Here is a 20,643-nt window from a genome sequence, read left to right as displayed (position 1 = left end):
CCTGATCTCACTACATCCCCACCAACACGATCAATGCAAATGGAGCTTTCCCTGCTGTTCAGCATCGTGATGAACTCACTCTGTGGCTTATTGGATGGGTTCTTACGCTCTGATTTAGTCTTTACTCTTATTCAAACAAAGGAATTGTTTTTTTAAACAGGAAAACAACGATGATCCCAAGAGTGATTCCCTCACTTAAGATATTCATACATAGAAAATCTGTTGAGTAGTGTTTGCGTGATCCTGCTATGAAACAAACAAAAGGCACACGCACACATAATTTCCCTGGCTCAGGTAATAACACAATAAATCACAGCTCACAGACGAAATAAATGTTTTTTATTCTCACACTAGTTCTCTTTCTTTCTTTTTTTAATAATAGTTAATAAAGCTCCAAAGAACGACAACAGCTTTTAACAAAAAAACAATGAACAATGGATGAGTCATCGTCCTTTAACAGCATTACTGGTTATGTGCAAATTCGTTTATAGAAAAGTTCATTTAGAAAATAAAGCCAGTGTGGCCGCTAAACAGGTAATTGATTAGATTAGCCCTGATAAAAACAAAAGGGAATAAACCAACAGTTGCTGTCGGTGGAGTCGACTCAGCATGTAAAGAGCAGCGGTGGAGGTCCAGATGGACAGATCATCGATTACATGAGGAGGAGGAGAGAACGAGACCATTAGGACCTGGTTTCTTTTGTCCTGCGCTGTTATCTGTCAGCTAGAGTGCTTCTTACAACTGAGCCCTGAAGCAGAACGAGTGGACGGGTTGATCCTGCTGCTTGTGTCACAAAGGTGGAGGCAGGTGGGGCGGGGGGGGGGGGGGAGGGGAGTACAACCCCTGAGCCCCTCCCCTAACCCTGCCGCATCCCCTCGGGGCTCCGCTTCAGACAGTTCAACCCACTCACAGGTTCGCAAGGACTTTGGATTGACTTCCATCGACTGTAGAGCCGAACCAAAACCATATCCCTAACCTTAACCAGGACCAATTCCTGCCCGACCATAACCTCAACCTGACCATAATTCAAATCATAGTGCAAAACTAAACCTGGACCTCAGATCATCATCAATCTGACTCATTCAACTGAGGCCGATCGCTCTTTCAACTCTTGTTTTAAATTCAGTTTAATTTACTGATAGTAGTGAACTCACCAACCTGCTGCGATAACTGTTTAGAGTAACTGGTAATAACTATTACAACCTCAATGTTATAGTAAAAAGTGGTCATTTGAGGAAAAGGGCCTCGTGTTTGAGAGTTGTTAATTAAATATATATATATATATATATTTATTTAAGCAATACACGTGCTGTACCTCGCCTCTTGTTCAATGTCCGCTGGGATTAGCTCCAGCTGCCTGTGACCCTCAAAGGATCAGAGGCATAAGAAATGAATGGACGTCCTATGGAGGTGTGACTGCTGTAAAAACACATGAACACCTTGAAACTAGTTTACAACTTGAATCTTAAAGCTATTTTTATTTTTCTCCCTCTACCATGGACTCATTGCTCCCCCCCCATGCTCTGGTTCAGTAATGGAAAAGAAGAACCCAGCTTCTGGCTTCCCCTTAATACATCGACTCTCCTCGCTGCCTATAAATAGCTCCTTTTTACATATGGGAACCTTCTCTACATCATAACTGCTGCCATTTCCCCTTCACATGTCATTTATCTCAACTAGGCCATTTATCTAATTTTCATATTTTCATGATTCTGCTTTTTTCTCGCCTTACAGCCAGAGTATTTAAAAATTCTCCAAAGCAAACAAAGAAATGTTGTTTTTACCAGAGCAAGATGGGCTGCCTATGGGGTTAGCTAGTTAGCTAGCTGAGCATCATCAACAGTGCATTCAGACTAACTAGCATGAGAGTCTGCATGACAACACAGATTAGCCTGCAGCATCCGAACACATGCCCTACTAAACTGATTCGTTCATGACTGAGGCTGCGGACAGGGAGAGAGAGAAGAAGAGTCGGAGGGGATTTCCAATGAAACACTTTTATATAGAGAATTCATTTGGAAGGAAAATGCATTTAACACTCGATAATTCACAGTATTTAATGAGCAGATGAGGAAAAAAAACAAGCTTATCAAGGTCAATAATTTAAGTTTGACAGAAAGGACAGTGAAACGTCAATTTCAGTTCCCAGAGGCATCCCACTATTCCCATGCTGCTCTGTGATATCAGTCTACAAATGATAATAGCTTAAAAAGGCCTGATATCATATCCTGAGTGACCCAATCTCAGAGCTTCGTCTACAAAGTTGCAGATCTTTGGGGCCAGGGCCGGCCCAGCATGAATGGGGGTCTCTGTTGCCCTGTAAACCGTCCAAACAGAGCTCCCAGCCTTCACACCACACCCCAAACCCAAGCAGTGGCACGGAGAGGACAGAACCGCTCTTATTCCAAAGACTAACATGGAAAGCCTCCACTGAAAGAAGGCAGCAGAGCAAAATAACTGCACTGTACTTGCACACCAATCAGCCAGCTGACAGGGAAGGGGCTTACAGATTTGTTTAAGAAACGCTCTCACTAAATCAGCCATTTTCTTCTCTCCCTTCTTTCCCATCAGTTTGAAAGAGACGTTTTGACATCGACTGGCAACGGATGTTCTCGGAGTCAGATTTTCATAAACCAGGATAAAGGGGATTCACTTAGGAAGCTTTGAGACGAGCCAGTAAGAGCACAAAGAAGTTTACTTCAGCTGGCTGAGGCTTTTTATTACACCCCCCTTAAGAAGGCCAAACCAATGCCACAAAATGAAAAAGAGGCCCCAGCGTATATTTGGACTGACCACTGGAGAAACTACAACTCCCCCCGAACAGAGTTACTATCTCACTCTGGAAGCAGGAAGGTAATAATTACATTATTCAAAATATGGAACCACATTTATCATGTGTGCGTATTTGTAATGGTAAAGTGTCACAGTATGTTCAAATGGATTCTCACACACACACACACGTTAACAGCTGCTCGGCCTTGATCTGTACACCATATCCAGAAATCAGTCTGTCTAGACACATCTACCGACTCCTACGCAATCTACTTCCAACACACACACACACACACAGACACACAATGAAATTAGAACCATTGTTATTGAATTTCTTTGTCTTTTCCCGTCGTTTTCACAGCTTCAAAGCAGATCTTCATATGACGCCCATGTGGAAAATCACACACACACACACACACACACACACACACACACACACACACACACACACACACACACACACACACACACACACACACACACACACACACACACACACACACACACACACACACACACACACACACACACACACACACACACACACACACTATTACATCTCGTACAGCAGCGAGGGGACAGGGAGGAGGAGGGGGGGGGGGTGATTGGAACAGTATTCACTGTACTGGACGGGGGAGGAGAGGGAGTCTGAGCAGAGGTCCTGAAGTGTCGGCCTCCGATGGTTCACAAAGGTTAATGAATTGGTTTTCTCTCGACATCAGAGGATCGTTTGGCGAGTTGACTCCAATTCAATTAGGTGTGGCCCCCCCGCCCCCCGCCCCCCCACTCCCTCTTTTCTCCTCCCCAGACAATCTAAATGAAATATGGGGTTTTAACAGACGACTCAACCCTTCTATGGGCAGAGCAGAGATGGTTAAAGAGCATCACTGTAACATACTTAGCTCATGTCGATGCATCGCTCTGCTGCTTTCGGAACATTTCTCTCTGTGGACATACAATCGCTGATTTCCAACCCATTCTGATATGAGATTACCAGGATGATTAAATCAAAGAGAGTCTTAACTGAGAGCATGTTATCAAATCACTTGAAGCAACCGACCATGAGAGGCCTCCACTCGCCCGGGCTCCTCTTCCAAAGTGCTGAGCGCTGCAGTAAATTGAAAACCTGCTAAATCCATTAGCCTCAGACCTGAACGTCTTCTTCCATGTGGCTCTGGAAACGTGAAACCAGTGAGTGATAAAGCAACGACAGGAGAAACAGATCACGACAGAAGCGTATATCAAAACCATTAGACTGACAGAGGGACCATATGCAGACATGGATTAAGCTGTATGTACGCATGACAGAACAGAATTAATGCTGCCCTGCTCAGTGGATCTCCTGGTTATCTCCGTCCCAGTCGACTGACGATCAAATGATGGATAATCTGGCTCTCTCCCAGTAAAACTCGCCTCTGTGCTGGGATTCTGTGTTTTAGCCGACTTCTGATAATTTCTAATCCGAGTCCGAGGCTTCACTCAACCAAACTGAGATCTGGACAAAGGGTCAGATCCAGGGGTTTATTTGATCACTTGCTTTGACATAGTGGGAGAGAAGCTGGCATCATCAACGGCCATATAACTAAAGTCCAATTTATAATAATACTTTGTGAGGAGGTATAAAACATAGCGGATCCACTTCAAATTGATGAACTGTTTTTAAACACTACTCATGACTTCTTGTCATCCAAACCTCACAATCTCACAAACTGATAACCCTGTGTAATCAAGACCCACATGACAAGACAGGGGTTTTTTGTCACACACAATAAAATGTCCACTTTAAAACAAGACTAATCCATCTCACCACCGGCTCACTGACAGACTCAGAGAGGAGCAGGGGCCATAAAAGACCAATCGAGGGGGGGGCAGACAAAGCCGAGCAGAGGAACGCAGAGATCCTAACCTGTAGGTGGTCCTCTGTGAGGCAGAGCAGACATATGGGCCTGAACAATAGAGGGACCACGAGGTCAAATAGAGCAACACAGGGACAAACAGGAGTTTAGAGAAAGACTGTCGATGAACAAGAGAATGACTCGCGAAGCTTAAGCACCCGGATCATCCAGTAGTGTGAGTTAAATCCTGCAATAATAAATTATGTATTTCTAGATCTGTGTGTAGATCCTCATAGACAACTCCTACAACCTAAAATTATCCTCCTCAAATAACAACACATTTATCAAACTTAAAAATGGATTAAAATGCTGAATCATTTGCAAAGTGCACACACATGCAATGGCAAAAAAAAGTCCATTTCCAATTCTCTACATGAAAATTTGGTTAAAAAGGTAAAACACAACAGATACGCTGGATCCAGGACATACAGGGTCTGTCCCGAAGCTAATGGTATCACAGCGAAGCCCCTGGTAATGTCCTTAACCCCTCCCGTCATCTCATCATCCACCAACTCTGCTGGTCACGACTTAACACCGAGCCGAGTCACTGACCCACCCGGCGACTCCACAGAGAGAGAATTCAGCCGGCTGCTTGCCTCGGCCTAGCGGAGCTTCTGAGGGCTTATAACGTCAAAGTCCACACAATAGGCTGATGGTTTAAATAAGATGACCCTGGAGTGATTAACAGGATTTTTCAGAACCAAAAGGAAAACCAGATCTCACACGGCGATGAACCAATCAGCGACAATCCTTTAATACTTAAAAAGAAAAACATCAAGAACCGTGCAGGGTTATTTTAACATTATCAAGTTGAAGAGAATCTGGCTAAAACCTCAAAAGCCGTCTTACAGCTCATTATTATACCAGTTGATATTTCTTCGTGTCAGTGCTACATGATAATTAACAAGCCCTGAGGGTGTGGGTCACAGTCCTCAGTCTGAAGTGTGGGAAATCTGCGTCTGTGCCAGTGTGGCTGCTTTGACACGATATCACTCCTGCCCTGTCGCAGCAGCAGCGTGCCGGGTCACGCTCGACTCCTCGTAATCAGAGACACGGACGAGACCCTGTCGCCGAAAGACGTACGGAATCGTATTCTCTCTGCATCGCTTCAATTCGCTGAGCTCACTGGTTACACAATGAGCAGAACAGCTGCACAACCGAGACAGACGCCGATGAAGGACGAGGACAAAGTGTGGCAGCAAACCGCATGGATTTCATCTTTGGTGAACTTTGACCCACGTTATTCACTCCACATTCACATTCACGCTACTGGGCCCTAAATCCAAAACCAGCGCTGTGCATTATTGTGTAGTTCTGCGTTTTCCTTCATGTCAATTAACATTTAGAACACCGAGGTTCTGAAGCTTCCTCCACCTTCATCCTCCTTCAAGTCTCTCTGACGAAAGCCACCGAGTCAAATGATGTGATTTGCTTTCTGTGGCTCCCGTCGTCTGTCGAGTAAAACTGAGACGGACCGAATCCACGATGAGGCTGAGACAAGGATCAGGATCAAAACTGAAAAGTAACTGGAGACGTGTATCAGCAGAACCACATCAGTGTTTCACATTCCTGGTTCCTCCGTATATTCACTGGTCCGGCTCCAACATCTGGATCAGGGTCATGATACCGCAACACACACACACACACACACACACACACACACACACACACACACACACACACACACACACACAAACACACACACACACACACATATCTGCAAATACATCTGTTTCTCCTGCCAAGTCTTTAAGTGGTACATGCTTGTGGACACATTTCTGAGTGTGTGAGTGAAAGCCGTGAGTTTCTTCACTGTAACACAAGATGTTTGGATGTGGACCAGCTCGGGTCAGACATAAGTCTAGAGTCTGAATCCAGAGCTTCACAAGTTGTTCGTCGAGATGTGAGACGTGACGTCTTACCTGATAATAGGCTTTGATCTGCCTGATGAGAATGGAGAGGTTCTGGATGCGCAGGGTGGGGTCATTGTTCACCTTCTTGTTGGTCCTCTGCACCGTGGCCTTAGGATTTCTGTGGACAAACACATGACATACACGGTTTAGTGAAGCTACTTTCAGACATACACAGATAGTTTCCTGAAATCTTTCCAGAGGGGTTGTATGTGAGAACCCAAAAGTCTGACTCAGTTGCTCTGGACCTTTTCCAGAACTTTTGCAGGCTGCCCCCTGGTAACATGTCAGAGTGGAGCCCATGTAAGAATACAGCAGCAACATGTGCAGAAAATCCAGGTGTTCCAAAACAGAAAGAAAAAGAATATAAATATCTCTAGAAGACGCCAACCAAGATGTCGACTTGGAAAGACAACGAGATTCTAGAGCTTTAGACGCTTAGGGTCGACACCTGCTTCATGTCGCCTCCTGCATCTTCAACTCAGGCGCCACCTTTCACCTGAATGTTCCAGATATTTTCAGACCCAGACAATCTCCTGCTGCATCTCCAGAAAATGCTTGGACCCACTTTTCCACATATTTTCATTTCAAATCTGAAAACAGCTCAAGTTTGTTTCTCAGTCCGACGCTGCTTTGCCGTGTGTGATGGGACGGGCGTGTGTTTGACTGAAACCATTAGCAGCCTAGTGACAGTGGGCTCTTTGTATATGTGTCATAAGCGTGTTAAAGACACCACAGACAAATAGAGAAGCTGCTCTTTTCATCTGGTGACTCGTGTGATCTTCACATTAAATTACGCTTTAATCAAATTCAAACTTTTTGTGGAGCGTTTTATATTTGTATTGAACAATTAGATCATAGATTTTTGTTTTTGCATAACACCTTCTGCAGACTGTACTTCTAACGGGTGGGGTTTTCAAGATGGAGTCAACATCTAAACTCAGAAATAAGGTCAACGATTCTCTCATGATCTCCCGTTCTTCTTGTTTGTCTCAATCAAACACAAGAGGCATCGTCTTGGTTCTCGTACAGTACAGATGCTTTGTGTTGATGTGTGTGTTGATGTGTGTGTTGCCCGAGGCACTTTTAAAAAAAGGAGCATGCATGGCGGCCGATGTTATCACGGGTGTCAACATGTTTTATTGAGCCTCACACATTCCTCACGCTAACACAGGACCACCTCCCCAACCGCTGCCACCTACAACAAACCAAATTTGCATTTATATTGCTATGACCGTCAGAATATCAAACCTTATTTCACAAAAAAAAAAAAAATTCCAGAAGGTGTAGCAAAACTAGAGGCGTTTTCAAAGTGGTAGTTCTGCATATTTACAAGACAAAGGTTAAACAGACCAACACCAGACCTGTGGCCTTAATGTGATGTTTACTGATGCCTCAAGGGAAATTCCTCTTTCCGAAGACTGCCCACTTTACAGAACAGAGCTGGTTGACGTGGTTCCACCGAGTAGCAGAGACTTTACAAACTTATCAAACCAGCGTGTGAGGCAGTGAGGTGGAGGAACTCAGTAAGTCCAAACATAAGGATGCAAAGAAAGCAGACGGCTCTTACTTCCAACCCAGCTTCATTGATGAAGTGACCAGGCAACACACCAGTGAGGATGAATGGGCCTCAGCAACGCCACAAGTAAATCCCATAATAAATGTTTTATCCAAGTATGATCAAAATCATTATATCATGAATAAGTAAAACTGCAGGAGCTGAACATGTATATATAATCCACCCCCCCCCCCCCCCCCCCGCCCTTAGAGAGAGAAAGTGCTCCGTGTGCATGAGGAGAACAGGTGAGTGGAGCTCCTGCTGTTTACTAAAACCTGGGATCAGCAGTTTATTTTGAAAAGGTTAAAGGACGATTCCCCCTCGTAAAAACCAAACAAATCGCCCACTCGGTGTAAATCCTTCATGTATCATTATAGAAATGAAGCACTGGGGTGTTACAGATATGTCACAGCCTACAATTACTTTCTTCCAGACAACAGGGAAAACCTTGTTTGGTGCAGACCAACACATTTTTATATTTCTTCGATGACAATGTAATGCAAAATTGCAAAAATGACTATTTCCTCAAAAATCCCCAATCGTAACACAATCTATCGAAATAGTTACAATATGATTTCTGTTGGGAGACATTCAGCTGTAAATTTCATCATCTATTAGAATTTTGATGACAGCAGACCCGCTGTCACAGCTGAAGAAACTGAAATGAATTAATAATAACCACTAAGTAATTTATAGAATCTTAGTTACAGGTGACACATTGCGACACATTGCACAAAGCTAAATAAGCGGTAAAATTAAAAGCAGTGCAATTCTTAACATAACTGCTGGATTATACATTCTAATTTTAAGATAAGTGTCAAAGTTGAATCTTAAAAAAAAACTGTCTCTGGATTCAACAGGCATAAGGAAATATATTAATTATGATAATTCATAGTATCCTTTGTTTTCTAGCACACAGGAGGCAGCATGTTGTGACAGTGTCATCTTTCATCTACTGTGCACTGAACAGAAATGGGAAAGGAAACAGTGAAATCCCACCAGTGCTCCTTTAAAAAAATGACTATACTGGTAATTTATTCATGAGACATTTGATTTGGGGTTTTCCAGAAAAACAACACTTCTCATGTACAGTTGATGTTGTACAGAGCACAACATCAACACTATTTGAGAGCAACTCTGTTTTTATATCACACACACACTTCAGACTTCAAAGCATGTGCATCCCATGACCTATATAGAAGGGTCATGGTGCTGCAAGTAGGGGGGGAGGAGAGTCCTGGCTTCTTGTGAATGCATGCATGCATGTGCAGTGTAGCACATGTGTAGTCATGCATGTGTGTGTGCGCATGTCTGCATTTGTGCTCTTGCACCATTGAAAGACACGACTGACTCTGTGTCTGTGTACAGCTCAAACCATCCTGATAAACAGCAGAGGCAGTGTATGATCGCGGGTTTCTTTTCAGCATATTCATCCGTCTGGCTCCGTCTGAGAGAGGAGGTCAAAGGTGAAGGATTCCTCTTCTTGTTAAAGGACGTTCAGGCCTGGTGGATGCCTGCAGACACAGGGGACTTCTGGTTGAATAGCAGCTTTCTGGTCAATTAACCATGGTGCTGCTGCTGCTGCCCTGTTTCTACTGAGACTGATAAAACGTATATTCGTTTCACAGGGAGTGTTGTGAAGGATTCTTCTGGAATATTCGGGAGTAACTCACTCCTAAAAGCGTAGTAGGTCTCACATAGATTAAATAAAACTCACAGAATTTTTGGTTTCAAATGAAAAAGCTGGTCTCGAGTCAATTGGCTGCAGTTTAGACGTGTTAATTAGGCTTTGCATCATCCTCCACCATGACACACACACACACACACACACACTCATGCTAATCAGAGGGACAGAGGGTTCTTTTTAATAGGAGCCTAAATTAGGAGTCATGTGACCTTCCCATCCGCCCCTCCCCTCCACACACTCTGCCCCTTTTGGAGGTCCATTGTAGGGGGTCTATTTAACCCATTAATTAGAAAGCACAGAGGAGGCTGTAATCCTGTCAGGGCGACGCGGTGAACGATCTGAGTGTGTGAGAGGAAAACGCGGCAGAAAGAGAGAAAAACTGCAAAAAGAGAAAAACATAAACACACACATTCCATCACAATCCGAGTCAGGCAGCCGACACGACAACAACAACATCGGGGCGACGCTATGAATTTCACCCGTCGCCTCTTTGGCCCCGACTCTCATTCCACACACATCCGCCCCCCGTGGAGGAGCAGGCGGATTAAAACGCTAACAGGAGTCAAGAATCCCACTTACTCCCAGTTCCTGCTGATAAAGTCGACCTGAGATAGACAAACAGATTAAGGCTAGACAGGCTGGGAGCCGGCTGAACAGCCAGCGAGGCAGACGACCAGTCAGCGAGTCGACCAGACGGCGAGTCAATAAGCCGATGCTGTCGATGGGCACCGCAGCCTTGTGTGGAGCCTCGGGCCCGCGGGCTTTCTCCTCCCATCTCCCGGCTTCCATGGGCTGGGTATGTTGGGGAGTAGTGCTAACCTATATATGACAGGCTACATTACGGTCAGCATGGGCAGCCAGGCACACACACACACACTCACTCACTCTCAAAGCAGGCTAAATGCACACACACAAAGAGAGAATTCATGCTACATTTGGCCACGTGCTCGGGATAGAGCTTATGAGCTGTTCTGTCCAAACACAGCAGGGGAGTGTGTTTGTTGGTGCCTCCATATGTGACACACACACACACACATACACACACTCTCGTGCCAGACAGCTACAGCTAGAGGAATCTCAGGAGGCTGAGCTCTTATTAGAAGCCGTTCCAAGGATAACAGTTCGGTTCAGGATAATTCTGTGGGTGGCTCAGTAACATCCACAAATTAGAACACGGCGACACCAACACGAGCAAGTCATCCACTCACAACACAACACAACACAACACAAGGGGTATAGATGATGGATGGAGGGATGATTTTATGTTGACATTTGCAGGATGTTTCATCACCAAATATCCGATGATATCAAACAGGATTAAGTGGAATCTGGTTCTATAAATCAAATGATAAATGCAAATAGAACAACTGAAGTTAGTTTAAATGTTTACTGTTGTACTGTGTGTACTTTAAACACAAGTGGAAGTTTCTAAATGCAACAAACTTACAAACGCGATTAATATCAAACTAGTGAGGAACTAAAATGTACTTCTACTAATATAAATATAAATGTTGCAGGGGAAGAGCATCAACTCTCATTTTACATCCACTGCCCTTGCTTTCAATTAAAAATAACTGTTTGGTATTGCAGGTATGTCAATATTTAGTTTTACCTCATGATGAATACATCCTACCCCCCCCCTTTGGGAACTGTAGAATGTAAACAGTGGGAATCTGACCGCTGCTGTGTGGAGCCTCATCACCCAGTTTCCGTGTGTGGACTTTTACATGGACTGGTTTCTCTCCCAGTCTTTGTCCTTCCATGTCCTCGGGGCCTCTTCCCATTTCTTTACCTTCCCACTGTCTTTATAAGGACTTTGTACTGAAAGCACTCAGCACTATAATGGTCTCATGAGGTCAATATAACATGGGGCCACTTCTCTGCCGCTCCCACTTCCTCTTACCAACACATATATTGAACTTCGTCACAGATTAAATCCACTCGATTGTGTATTCTCAATGTTAAGCTGCTGTTAATGAGAACTCAACACTTCCTGCAGATGTATTTCTTCCAGGGAGCAGAAGGGATTAGAGTCCCCCCCCCGAGCCACTGAAGGGCCTGTAACATGAAGCAGATGGAGGAAGTGTTGAGTTTGCATTAAGTGCAAACTGCATCAACAGCAAATTAACACACAGGCAGATCAATTATAATCAGATATAAAGAAGAGGAAACTACAAATAACCACCTGTCTCCGATAACGGCTCAGTCTCAAATAAACGCCTGGTTCCATTTAAGGTAAATAAATAAGAACTACTGATTTAAAGTAATCCTAAATTAGCAACGCAGTTTAGATTACGTTGATTTTGATTTACTGCAGCTGAAAACCTCATGGCAAGCTGCCTCTAAAGTCTTAAAATGGTCCCTGTGGGCGTCACATCCTCTGTTCTGAAGTTCACAGTGCTTCACATCATCACAGCCTTGTTAAAGTTTTGTCCTCTCAAGGTCACAGCTGCTGCTTCCTGTCCGACTCCGATACACAATCCTCCCGCCCGACAGATCCAACGAGGACACCACGACACCAAGATGATAATAGGAGTTGGCAGATTAATGTTTGCTTCTAGGAGCGTTGGACACCACGGTCCAAACAGCAGCAGCGGGGGGGGGGGGGGGGACCGAACAGGCCAGCCCCCTCAGCAGCAGCTCGGCCTGCTTCGTCTCTACAGTCCAGCTGGAATCTCTGGAATCTGCGGTAACTAGCCCTCGAAAACATCCAACAAAAAGGTTTCAGCGTGGTGCTCAAAGAAAACAAGAAGAGAGGAGAAAGAGGAGGGAGGGGAGGGGAGGGGGGAGAGGTGAGGCATGGAACAGCAGAGATGAAGATGAAAAGGGAAACAGCAGGAGAAGGAACGGGAGAGAGATCATCAGGAAGGTTGAGGAAGTGAAGGGTGGAGGAAAACAAGGCGAGAGAAGAGGAACGACGAGGAAGGAGATACAGAAAGAAAGAGAAGTTCTGATACCATCATCGTAAATACACCTAAGTGGAATATTAAAGATAATTATCAATTCAATCATTACGTTTGCTTGATTATTTCTAAAGAAGAGCTCCATAAACAATGTTTTTGTCTTAAAAAATGTTGTTATTCACCAACCCGCCTCCACTACTTCCATCCCCTTCGCTCCTCAAAGCCCTGCAGGTCTTATTCTAAGTAGAAAAGAATCAATGAAAGATGGTAATAAATAAAAAGCAACGATCTGACTCAAACCTCACTGTGTCTGTGGCCATATCTGGATTCTTTCTATGGTAATAAACTGTGACAGATGGTTTTCCTAACCTCAGAATATTCTGCTGGAGCAGCAAGCAACCCGGCCTTATGTAGCCTCCATATGTTTGAACCAACGATTCCCAGAGAATAAAAGGAGGCATCGGACAGACAACAACAAACCATAGCGTGTGTACAATGCATTCATCTGTCAAAATGAAAACTCTCCTCCAAACCCCATTGGTCACTTTGTGAGCGTGTTTGTGTGGAAAAGCCAATTCTGTCCAGTCAGGAAGTGATGACAGGCGCGCTGACGACTGCATCCTGTTCACATCACCTCACACAGTGGATGTACTGTGATGTGGCCTTGAGAAAAAAATAATCTAACGAGTCAGTGTAGCTGCAGATTCACTGACTCATTGGTTCACCTCTTCAAGACAGACAACCACTGGCAGGCAACATCGTCTGCAGAAGAAATTTGCAGATTGGAAATGTGCTGGAATCTGACATTTGGCTTCAGCTCATATTCATCCTCTGAGTGTGGAACCATTCAGACAGATTTACAGATATGCAAGGATGTGCCTGGACAGAGACGTTCCCCTCCACAACAGGCATGGCTGCATTCTTTGCGTGTAAGCCCACACGTGTTTTATCCATTCACACGAGCACTCTGCAGGAAAATCTGCAAAAAATCCATTCGTGACTCGTTCTCAGGATCGAACATGGATTACTCAACCATGCAAGAAAAGAAATCACACAGGACACATGAACTTCCTCACTTGTATAACTCGTGGTCACAAACTGACCCAACACTCCACAGATTGGCCAGCAAAGCAAAGAATTCAACAGGACGCTTGTCACTCTGACCAACATTTAATTGGCCCCCACTTGCAGAGCGGGAAAGGAGTAATTGGTTTGACAGCAGCGAGGAGGAAATGTAATTGGCTGGGTAATGTCAGTGACAAGAGGAAGAGGAGGAGGAGGAGGAGGAGGAGGCAGTGGTGCCATCTGGGTGTCAGCAAACCGTTAGATAATCCTGGGGTCTCTCTCTTTTTTTTCTCCCCCTCCCGTGCTGCCCTGACGACAACTGCTGCCAGCCTGTCTGCCATGTCTGTGTCTTCATGTCACACGGAGCCAGTCGCTCTGTTACGCTGCAGTTTGCAACACGACAGCTGCCATCAACAGTAAAAAAAATGTGGAAAGCTCATGTTTCTCCAGCCTGGGTGCAGAAATATTGTCAAGTAAAATCATTAGGTGTGACTTTCTTTTTTTTTCTTCAGAGTTTTATCATCCACTCTGTAAACCGAGCGTGTTTCTTGGCAGCGCTTAAGGTTTCTCTCTCACAGTCGGTGATATATCGGTGGTGAAATCGAGTGATTGTAAACAACCGCTTCTGGCTCGAGGCCGAGACACAGCCAGACACTTCTCTGCCCCAAAGCATCAATCGCAAAGCAGCAGGATCTCAAGTAACACTCAGAACAATATGATTGTGATTCTGGGACATTTTCTTTTTTTAAATAAAGGATTTATGTTCCACCTTGTACAGATTGGGATTTGTGAATATGGGCAATACAAACAACTTTGATTTGATTTGGGAGCCCAAGAAGGAAAGTGAACACAAACCCAAGGGATTATTACCTACAGCTCTTGAAAGAAGGTTGAAAACTCACCTGGTTTCTAAGCCTATTTTAATGAGTAACAGTGTTTGAGGGCAGGAGGGAGGAAGGACTTCACAGCCATTTGATTCTTTCAGTCAACACGCAGCTTCAAATGTGAACAAACTGCCTTTATTCCTGCCATTTAACACTGAATTCTGACCAGTAGAGGCGACTGGGCCTTTGCAGTGGCTGCTTCTTATCTCTGGAACATCTTATCGCTTTATATCTGAGCCGCTCTGACCCCAGAAACTTCTAAATCATTTGTCTAGACTCAATTCTTCTCGCTAGCTTTCAATTTGACCCTGATTTCATCTGCTACAGTGCAATATCTAAGATCTCAATAATTTATGATGTTCAACTTCTACTGCTTTATTCATTTTCCATTTATTCTCTGTTGCTACATATAGTTCATATTATTTGGGTATTTTTAAGCCTGTTCAGCACTTTCGTCAACTGTGGTTGTTTTAAACTTTCTATATAACATGGGCAGGACTTGTGAAAAATCTACGACATGTGTTTTCCGTGGATGTCTCCATTTTGAAGCCTCCTTCCAGGTTCAGATGCATGAGCTCTAACATCCACTTTGGCTAATGACACGGTCTGTTTTGTTTAACCGAGCCGAGCTGCTGGAGGTGAACACACAGAGCTGGTAAAAGGGAAGCAGGCAAACAAAGAGCAGTCTCACCAACATAACATCTGACCCACACTGTAGGCCCTCTGTGTGGGAGGGTGGCCGGGCAAGACAACTACCAACAGCTGCCTCTGTCCAAACCCAAATGCACAGGGTGGGGGGGGGGGGAAAGACACACACACCCACGCAGACACAGAAGCCCTGCAGAATAACGCACACACAAATATAAACACACAGAGCTGGCTGTGACAGGCAAGCCCCCGACATCCTGCCAGGCGATTACTAAGCCAGACACAGTTCATTTCAGCTCAGCGTTCCCTGTCCTCTGCAGGAGCACTCGACCGACCCCAGAAAACTCCCGTCCAGCTCATTCCATCTATTTACAGACCGAAATCCTGCTGAGTGTCTCATCACACATCTTAGTCTTAATACACGGAGCTGAGGAGCTGCCATGTGGCGCCGCAGCTTCTGCACGCCACCCTTTTTTCACTCTCTCCTGCGTTGAGGGTTCTAAACCATTTTGGTAAATGATTCGCTGCCTCGTTCTCGCTCATCCAACCCGTCCCTCTCATATCCTTCCGCTTGCTTTCCGCCACACAGTGGAAAATACTCTAAAAATACTGCTGACTTCTTCACTGGTTTGAAGAGGCTGCCTGTGGAAGAGAGGAGAGACGCCCTTTGCTTGTTCAACTAAACCTGCAGTGGCCTCCCTAAACACCGCTCTCTGTTTGGAGGGAGCCCTCTGGGAGTCTGCAAACAGCTCGAATGAGTGGGAGGATGAAAAACAAGACAGAGAGGGGGGGTGAAGAGGTAAGGTTGAAATCTGGAGGCAAGCATCATCCTGTGAGAGTGATAAGGCCGAGCAGCGGGAGGTGGAGGACAGGGGAAGAAGGCCGAGGAGGAGGAGGAGGAGGAGGAGGAAGAGGACACCGACCAGAGACAGGAAATAGCCCGCCGGGTTAATCAGCTCCTCATGCAACACAGCTCCAGCTTAATCCTTCTCCACACAGTTCACGTTACATGCTTAACTCAATTCTGCACAGGTACAAATGGAAGGAGAGACTTGTGCAATCTGCCTTCAGCTGGGAGGCTCTGAAGCAAGATGTTGTCCCATTAAACTTGGAACCAGTCAAATCTCTTAAGAAGTGAAAATCCATTCCACTGGAAGCAAGCATGGGGAAACGCTCCTCTCTTAGCAGGAGGGCTGAATGCTGAGAGAAGCACTAGTGGAAAATATGGAAAAACTCTTTGGCCAGAGGGAAGCAACAGCCGCGGCAGTCTGGAGCCAGACAAAGAAAAGGGGAAAATAGTTTTCTGCGATGCTACACAACTGGAGAGTCACAGATTTGACACCTGATGCCTCGGGCTCGTCCGACAAACATCATGTGTCACCGTCAGGAGACCTGCAGCGGCACCTACTTCCCCTTTCAGTGGATGAAACGAAACAAAGTGTGTGTCTGTCTGTGAGCTGATGTGTTGCTGTGTGGGCTGCGTCCCTGCTTAAGGCTTCTATTTCCAGTTTAATCTACAGCACAGCAGGTAGCGCTGCAGCTTCCAGGGGCGGGGTGTCTCCCAGTCGGCTGCAGATGACACTGGGAGGTGAGGAAATATAGAAACGCAGCAGTGGGAAGCTGTGGAGCTGCCTCCTCCTTCCACTGTGCATGCTCGCAGACAGCGTGCACGGATCCCAACAATAGCAGTCTGCAAGATCTCTGACAGTCTGACCCTTTATTGGCCTTAATACAAGGTCCCTTTGTGCATAGCCTACATTCACTTCAATCCAATTCAATCAGGAGCTGGACTGAGGCTGGAGTCCTTGAAGAGATGATGACCCCCACAGAAACGGGCCCCCGGGGTGAGTTAGCAGATCTCAACCCTCCTCCACATCTCACACAGACCCTGCGTGCGATCAAACCGCATATGCTCCACATGCATTCATCTATACGTCATACTACAGGAAGTGTCTGCAGTATAATGGGGATCACGCCTATATAGCAGTCCACTGAACGTGGTGCGTTTGAGGACCCAAGGCATGCGTGCCCCTCCTCTGCAGAGGCCGATCCTGTGACAGGGGCCTGACAGATGGGGGGGGGGGGGGGGGTACTCACATCTCCAGCATGATCTCGTTCAGGTAAATCCCGTCCACCAACTCAACATATTCCGATAACTTGGTGGCATCGGTCATCGAGGGCTGGCCCACTGTCTTCACCTGGAAAGTGAGAGAAAGAGAAAAGAAAGATGTTAGGATCACACACAGGGGTGGGTGTGTGGGGGTGTTTAATTGGTGGGATGAGTGGGTTTGAATGGGTCATTAGGGATCTTACCCAGCAGACCAGAGGCGTGAGCATGAACTGCTCCAGCAAAGGGGTGAAAACCTCGCTTTCCATATTTCTCTCTCCACTGGCGCCGTTTATTTTGGGAATAAAAAAACGGGGGAACCAGCACAATGTGCGCTCCCGGTGAGAAGTGCGCGTTTGTTTAGACTCCGCTCACGAAGCTGATTCGATTAAATCGACGCTCATTTCGGCGGAAGGCTCCTTTCCGAAGGGGTTTTTTTCTTGGAGGAGGAGGTCAAAGAAAAAAGGGTAAATCCACAGGATCCAGCTGTTTCAGAGGTCGGGGCTCGTCTGCCTCGCGGAGCGGACGAGGACTCACATGTTTTCTTTGTTAGAAATAAAGAAACAGGGCTAATAAACGCGTGTATCCTCTGGGTTATCTGCACGAGAGCCGCTCGCACAGGAATCTAATACTAAGGAGAAATAAATCCAATCAAATCCAATGAGGGGGGGGGGGGGGGGATGTCCAGGGCGCACGGAATCCAGATGTTTCCAGAGGATCCGCGCTCTTCACGTCGTCCTTTCAGCCCTCATGTGTCATGTAGAGTCATTCGTGAGCGGCTCCTTCATTCGTCCTCCACGTCCTCCTCCCTTCAAATGCTGCATGATAGTGAACGGAGGGAGTTGACGGAGGATGAGGGGAGGACAGAGCACCGCCTCCCTCAACTCCCTCCGCCTCTCCGCCTCGGAAAAGGAGGGGAAAGGAGAAAATAGGGCATCGCTCAGAGCACGTTTCAGTTCGGGTTGATTTCCAAAGTTATGTCAGGAATTCGTGTCAGAAAAGGTTTGTTCCATTAGGTGAAGTTTATTTATCTGAGGAGGTGAGTTAGAGGGAAGATAGTGTTTTTATTAAGGAAGGAGGATGATAGAAATGAGTAAAGCTGCAGCTGTAGTGAAGGAATCGATATAAAAATGGATGGAAAACATTCTTATTTCATTAAAGAGTTGGTAAGAAAAAACACATTATACCATTTGTCTGCTTCTACATGATACAGGATCAGTACAGACACAAGGTAAGTGGGCTGCTGACACCTGGTGGGTAATGTACACACAGGAGACTGTAACTGTAGGACTCTGATCTTATCTCAAATAGATAGGCTATGTACTAAAGTACCAGGACACCTTTTTTAACCTAAATTGGTAGCACACAAATAAATGATTTAATACATTTAAGTAAAGAAGTTATATTAACACAATTTATAGCTTAATATTTTATAAAATAATGTGTTGAGGTATGTTTCTGTAAGTTAAAGAACAATTTTCTTAGTCTAGTTTCTTGTCTAGTTGACATAAGTCACTTCCTGTGTGAGAAATACATTTGTCTATTTACTGTGACTATTACGATAAACCTTCAGTTTTAATTCAATTTTAATAATCTTCATGATTGGTTATTTTCTCTATCATATATTTGGCAAAACATTAGAAAAATGTGAAAAAAACACCCATCGTCCTCATCGTGCTGTAAAGGGACGTGGTGACTTCAAATGTCTAAAGCAAAGCATTTAATTATCACATTTAAGAACCTGTAACCTTCACATTTCTGCATTTTTGCTTGACTAATGGGAATAAACAGTTGATTTATAAGCTACTCTGGTATTTTCAGACCAATCTGGCAACTATTTGAATAGCTAATGAAAAAAAACAGTATTTTTCAAACAGTGGAGGAAACAGTGTTTCCTTCAGCTGTATCATTAGCAAGGTATCGACTAGAAGAGCCACAGGGAAAACAGGAGACACCTCATCGACAGCTGATGAATGGCTGTGTGGGTGTGAAGAGGCAGCAGAGACCAATGTGGCCAAAGAGCTAATTAAAACACAATCACTGATTTGGGAACTAGGGTCCTGGCTCGGCTCCACTCACTGTTAAAATAAATGGATTACTGCACGTTTACTCTGAAATGTTTGAATAGGCACATTTCGGCAGAAGCAGATAAGCAGGGAGCTTCTCATTTGCATTTAGAGTAACGGTCGTTCACCGGTGCAGCAGCTTCACCTTGAGGCGAACCAGATCCTGACTGGAACCTGTTGGCTCTTGTTTTGTGCAGAACGGGTTCGACGAGCTGGATGAAGTGGAAACTGCACATCAGGAGGCTGCATCGTATCGTACAGCTGTGAATTAAATTCCAATGTATTTCAACATAGTCGAATGAGCAATCAAAGTAGTTCCTGTTTCCTCAGTTCCTCTTAATATTGTTTTGCATGTGCATGGCAGGTTGTGGGGAATTGTTTTTTGTATTGTTTTAATTCCTTGATTCTGTAATTCATTTGTGTTACGTTGTTTTTATGAAAAGTGCTTTTCAAATAACGTCTGAGCGCTCGATTGTTTAATTGATTGATTTAAATTGCTGCTGGGAGTTTACATGATGTTAGCCTCCATGAACCACAGGTCTTTTTATTATAATTATTGTTTCAAAATAAATCATATTCTGGCTTCATGTATTTCTCTGTAGCCCTGAATTCTTGTCTGTATCCTGGGGTCTTTTCGGGCGTCGACTTGTCAGAGTTGAATGACGGTGGTCTGGCATCAGAGCAAACAGCTTCACGTCTGACGTCACATTTTGATTAGAATGTGGGCTACATCCTCGGAGGAGACGTATAAACATGTAACAGGCCCTCCCACTATAAACCAGTGAGAAGAGGAGAAAAAAATACAGAAAATCTCATGAGAAATATTCAAAATTGATCATATTTTGCAAAAATGTTAAGTTCAAAAGCCTCGGTTGCTTAGAGATACAAGCTATTAGAGAAAAAAGATGTCAAGGCTTTTTATAAATGTTATATTTTGTTCCTTTTGCCACTATCTAAAACCAAAGCTTTTCAAAGGCAACTCATACACTTTTCCTCCAAACTCTGAGTCCAGCATATATTTAAACACACGCAGATAATGAAAAGCTCTCATGGTTCAAGGAGCGACTGCTTCCCCACACAGCAGCCTCAACACAATTATGTTCCACTCAATTACCACTGAGGATTAGATGGATATTTTCTAAAGCCTG

General features: G+C 44.8%; 1 protein-coding gene across 1 annotated transcript in view; it reads right to left on the bottom strand.

The window, feature by feature from the left end:
• LOC128453773 (girdin-like) overlaps window positions 1-18,248 on the bottom strand; it is a 59,652-nt gene extending 41,404 nt beyond the window's left edge. Inside the window, 3 exon segments of the mRNA XM_053436858.1 lie at window positions 6,590-6,698; window positions 17,420-17,520; window positions 17,636-18,248. Of these exon segments, the coding sequence (XP_053292833.1) occupies window positions 6,590-6,698; window positions 17,420-17,520; window positions 17,636-17,698 (273 nt within the window). The 5' untranslated portion in view covers window positions 17,699-18,248.
• Between the last annotated feature and the right edge of the window lie 2,395 nt (window positions 18,249-20,643).

This window comes from Pleuronectes platessa, chromosome 12 (assembly GCF_947347685.1).
Source record: "Pleuronectes platessa chromosome 12, fPlePla1.1, whole genome shotgun sequence".
In the NCBI taxonomy this organism is placed as follows: Eukaryota; Metazoa; Chordata; class Actinopteri; order Pleuronectiformes; family Pleuronectidae; genus Pleuronectes; species Pleuronectes platessa.
This window is presented reverse-complemented; position numbering and strand designations above follow the sequence as displayed.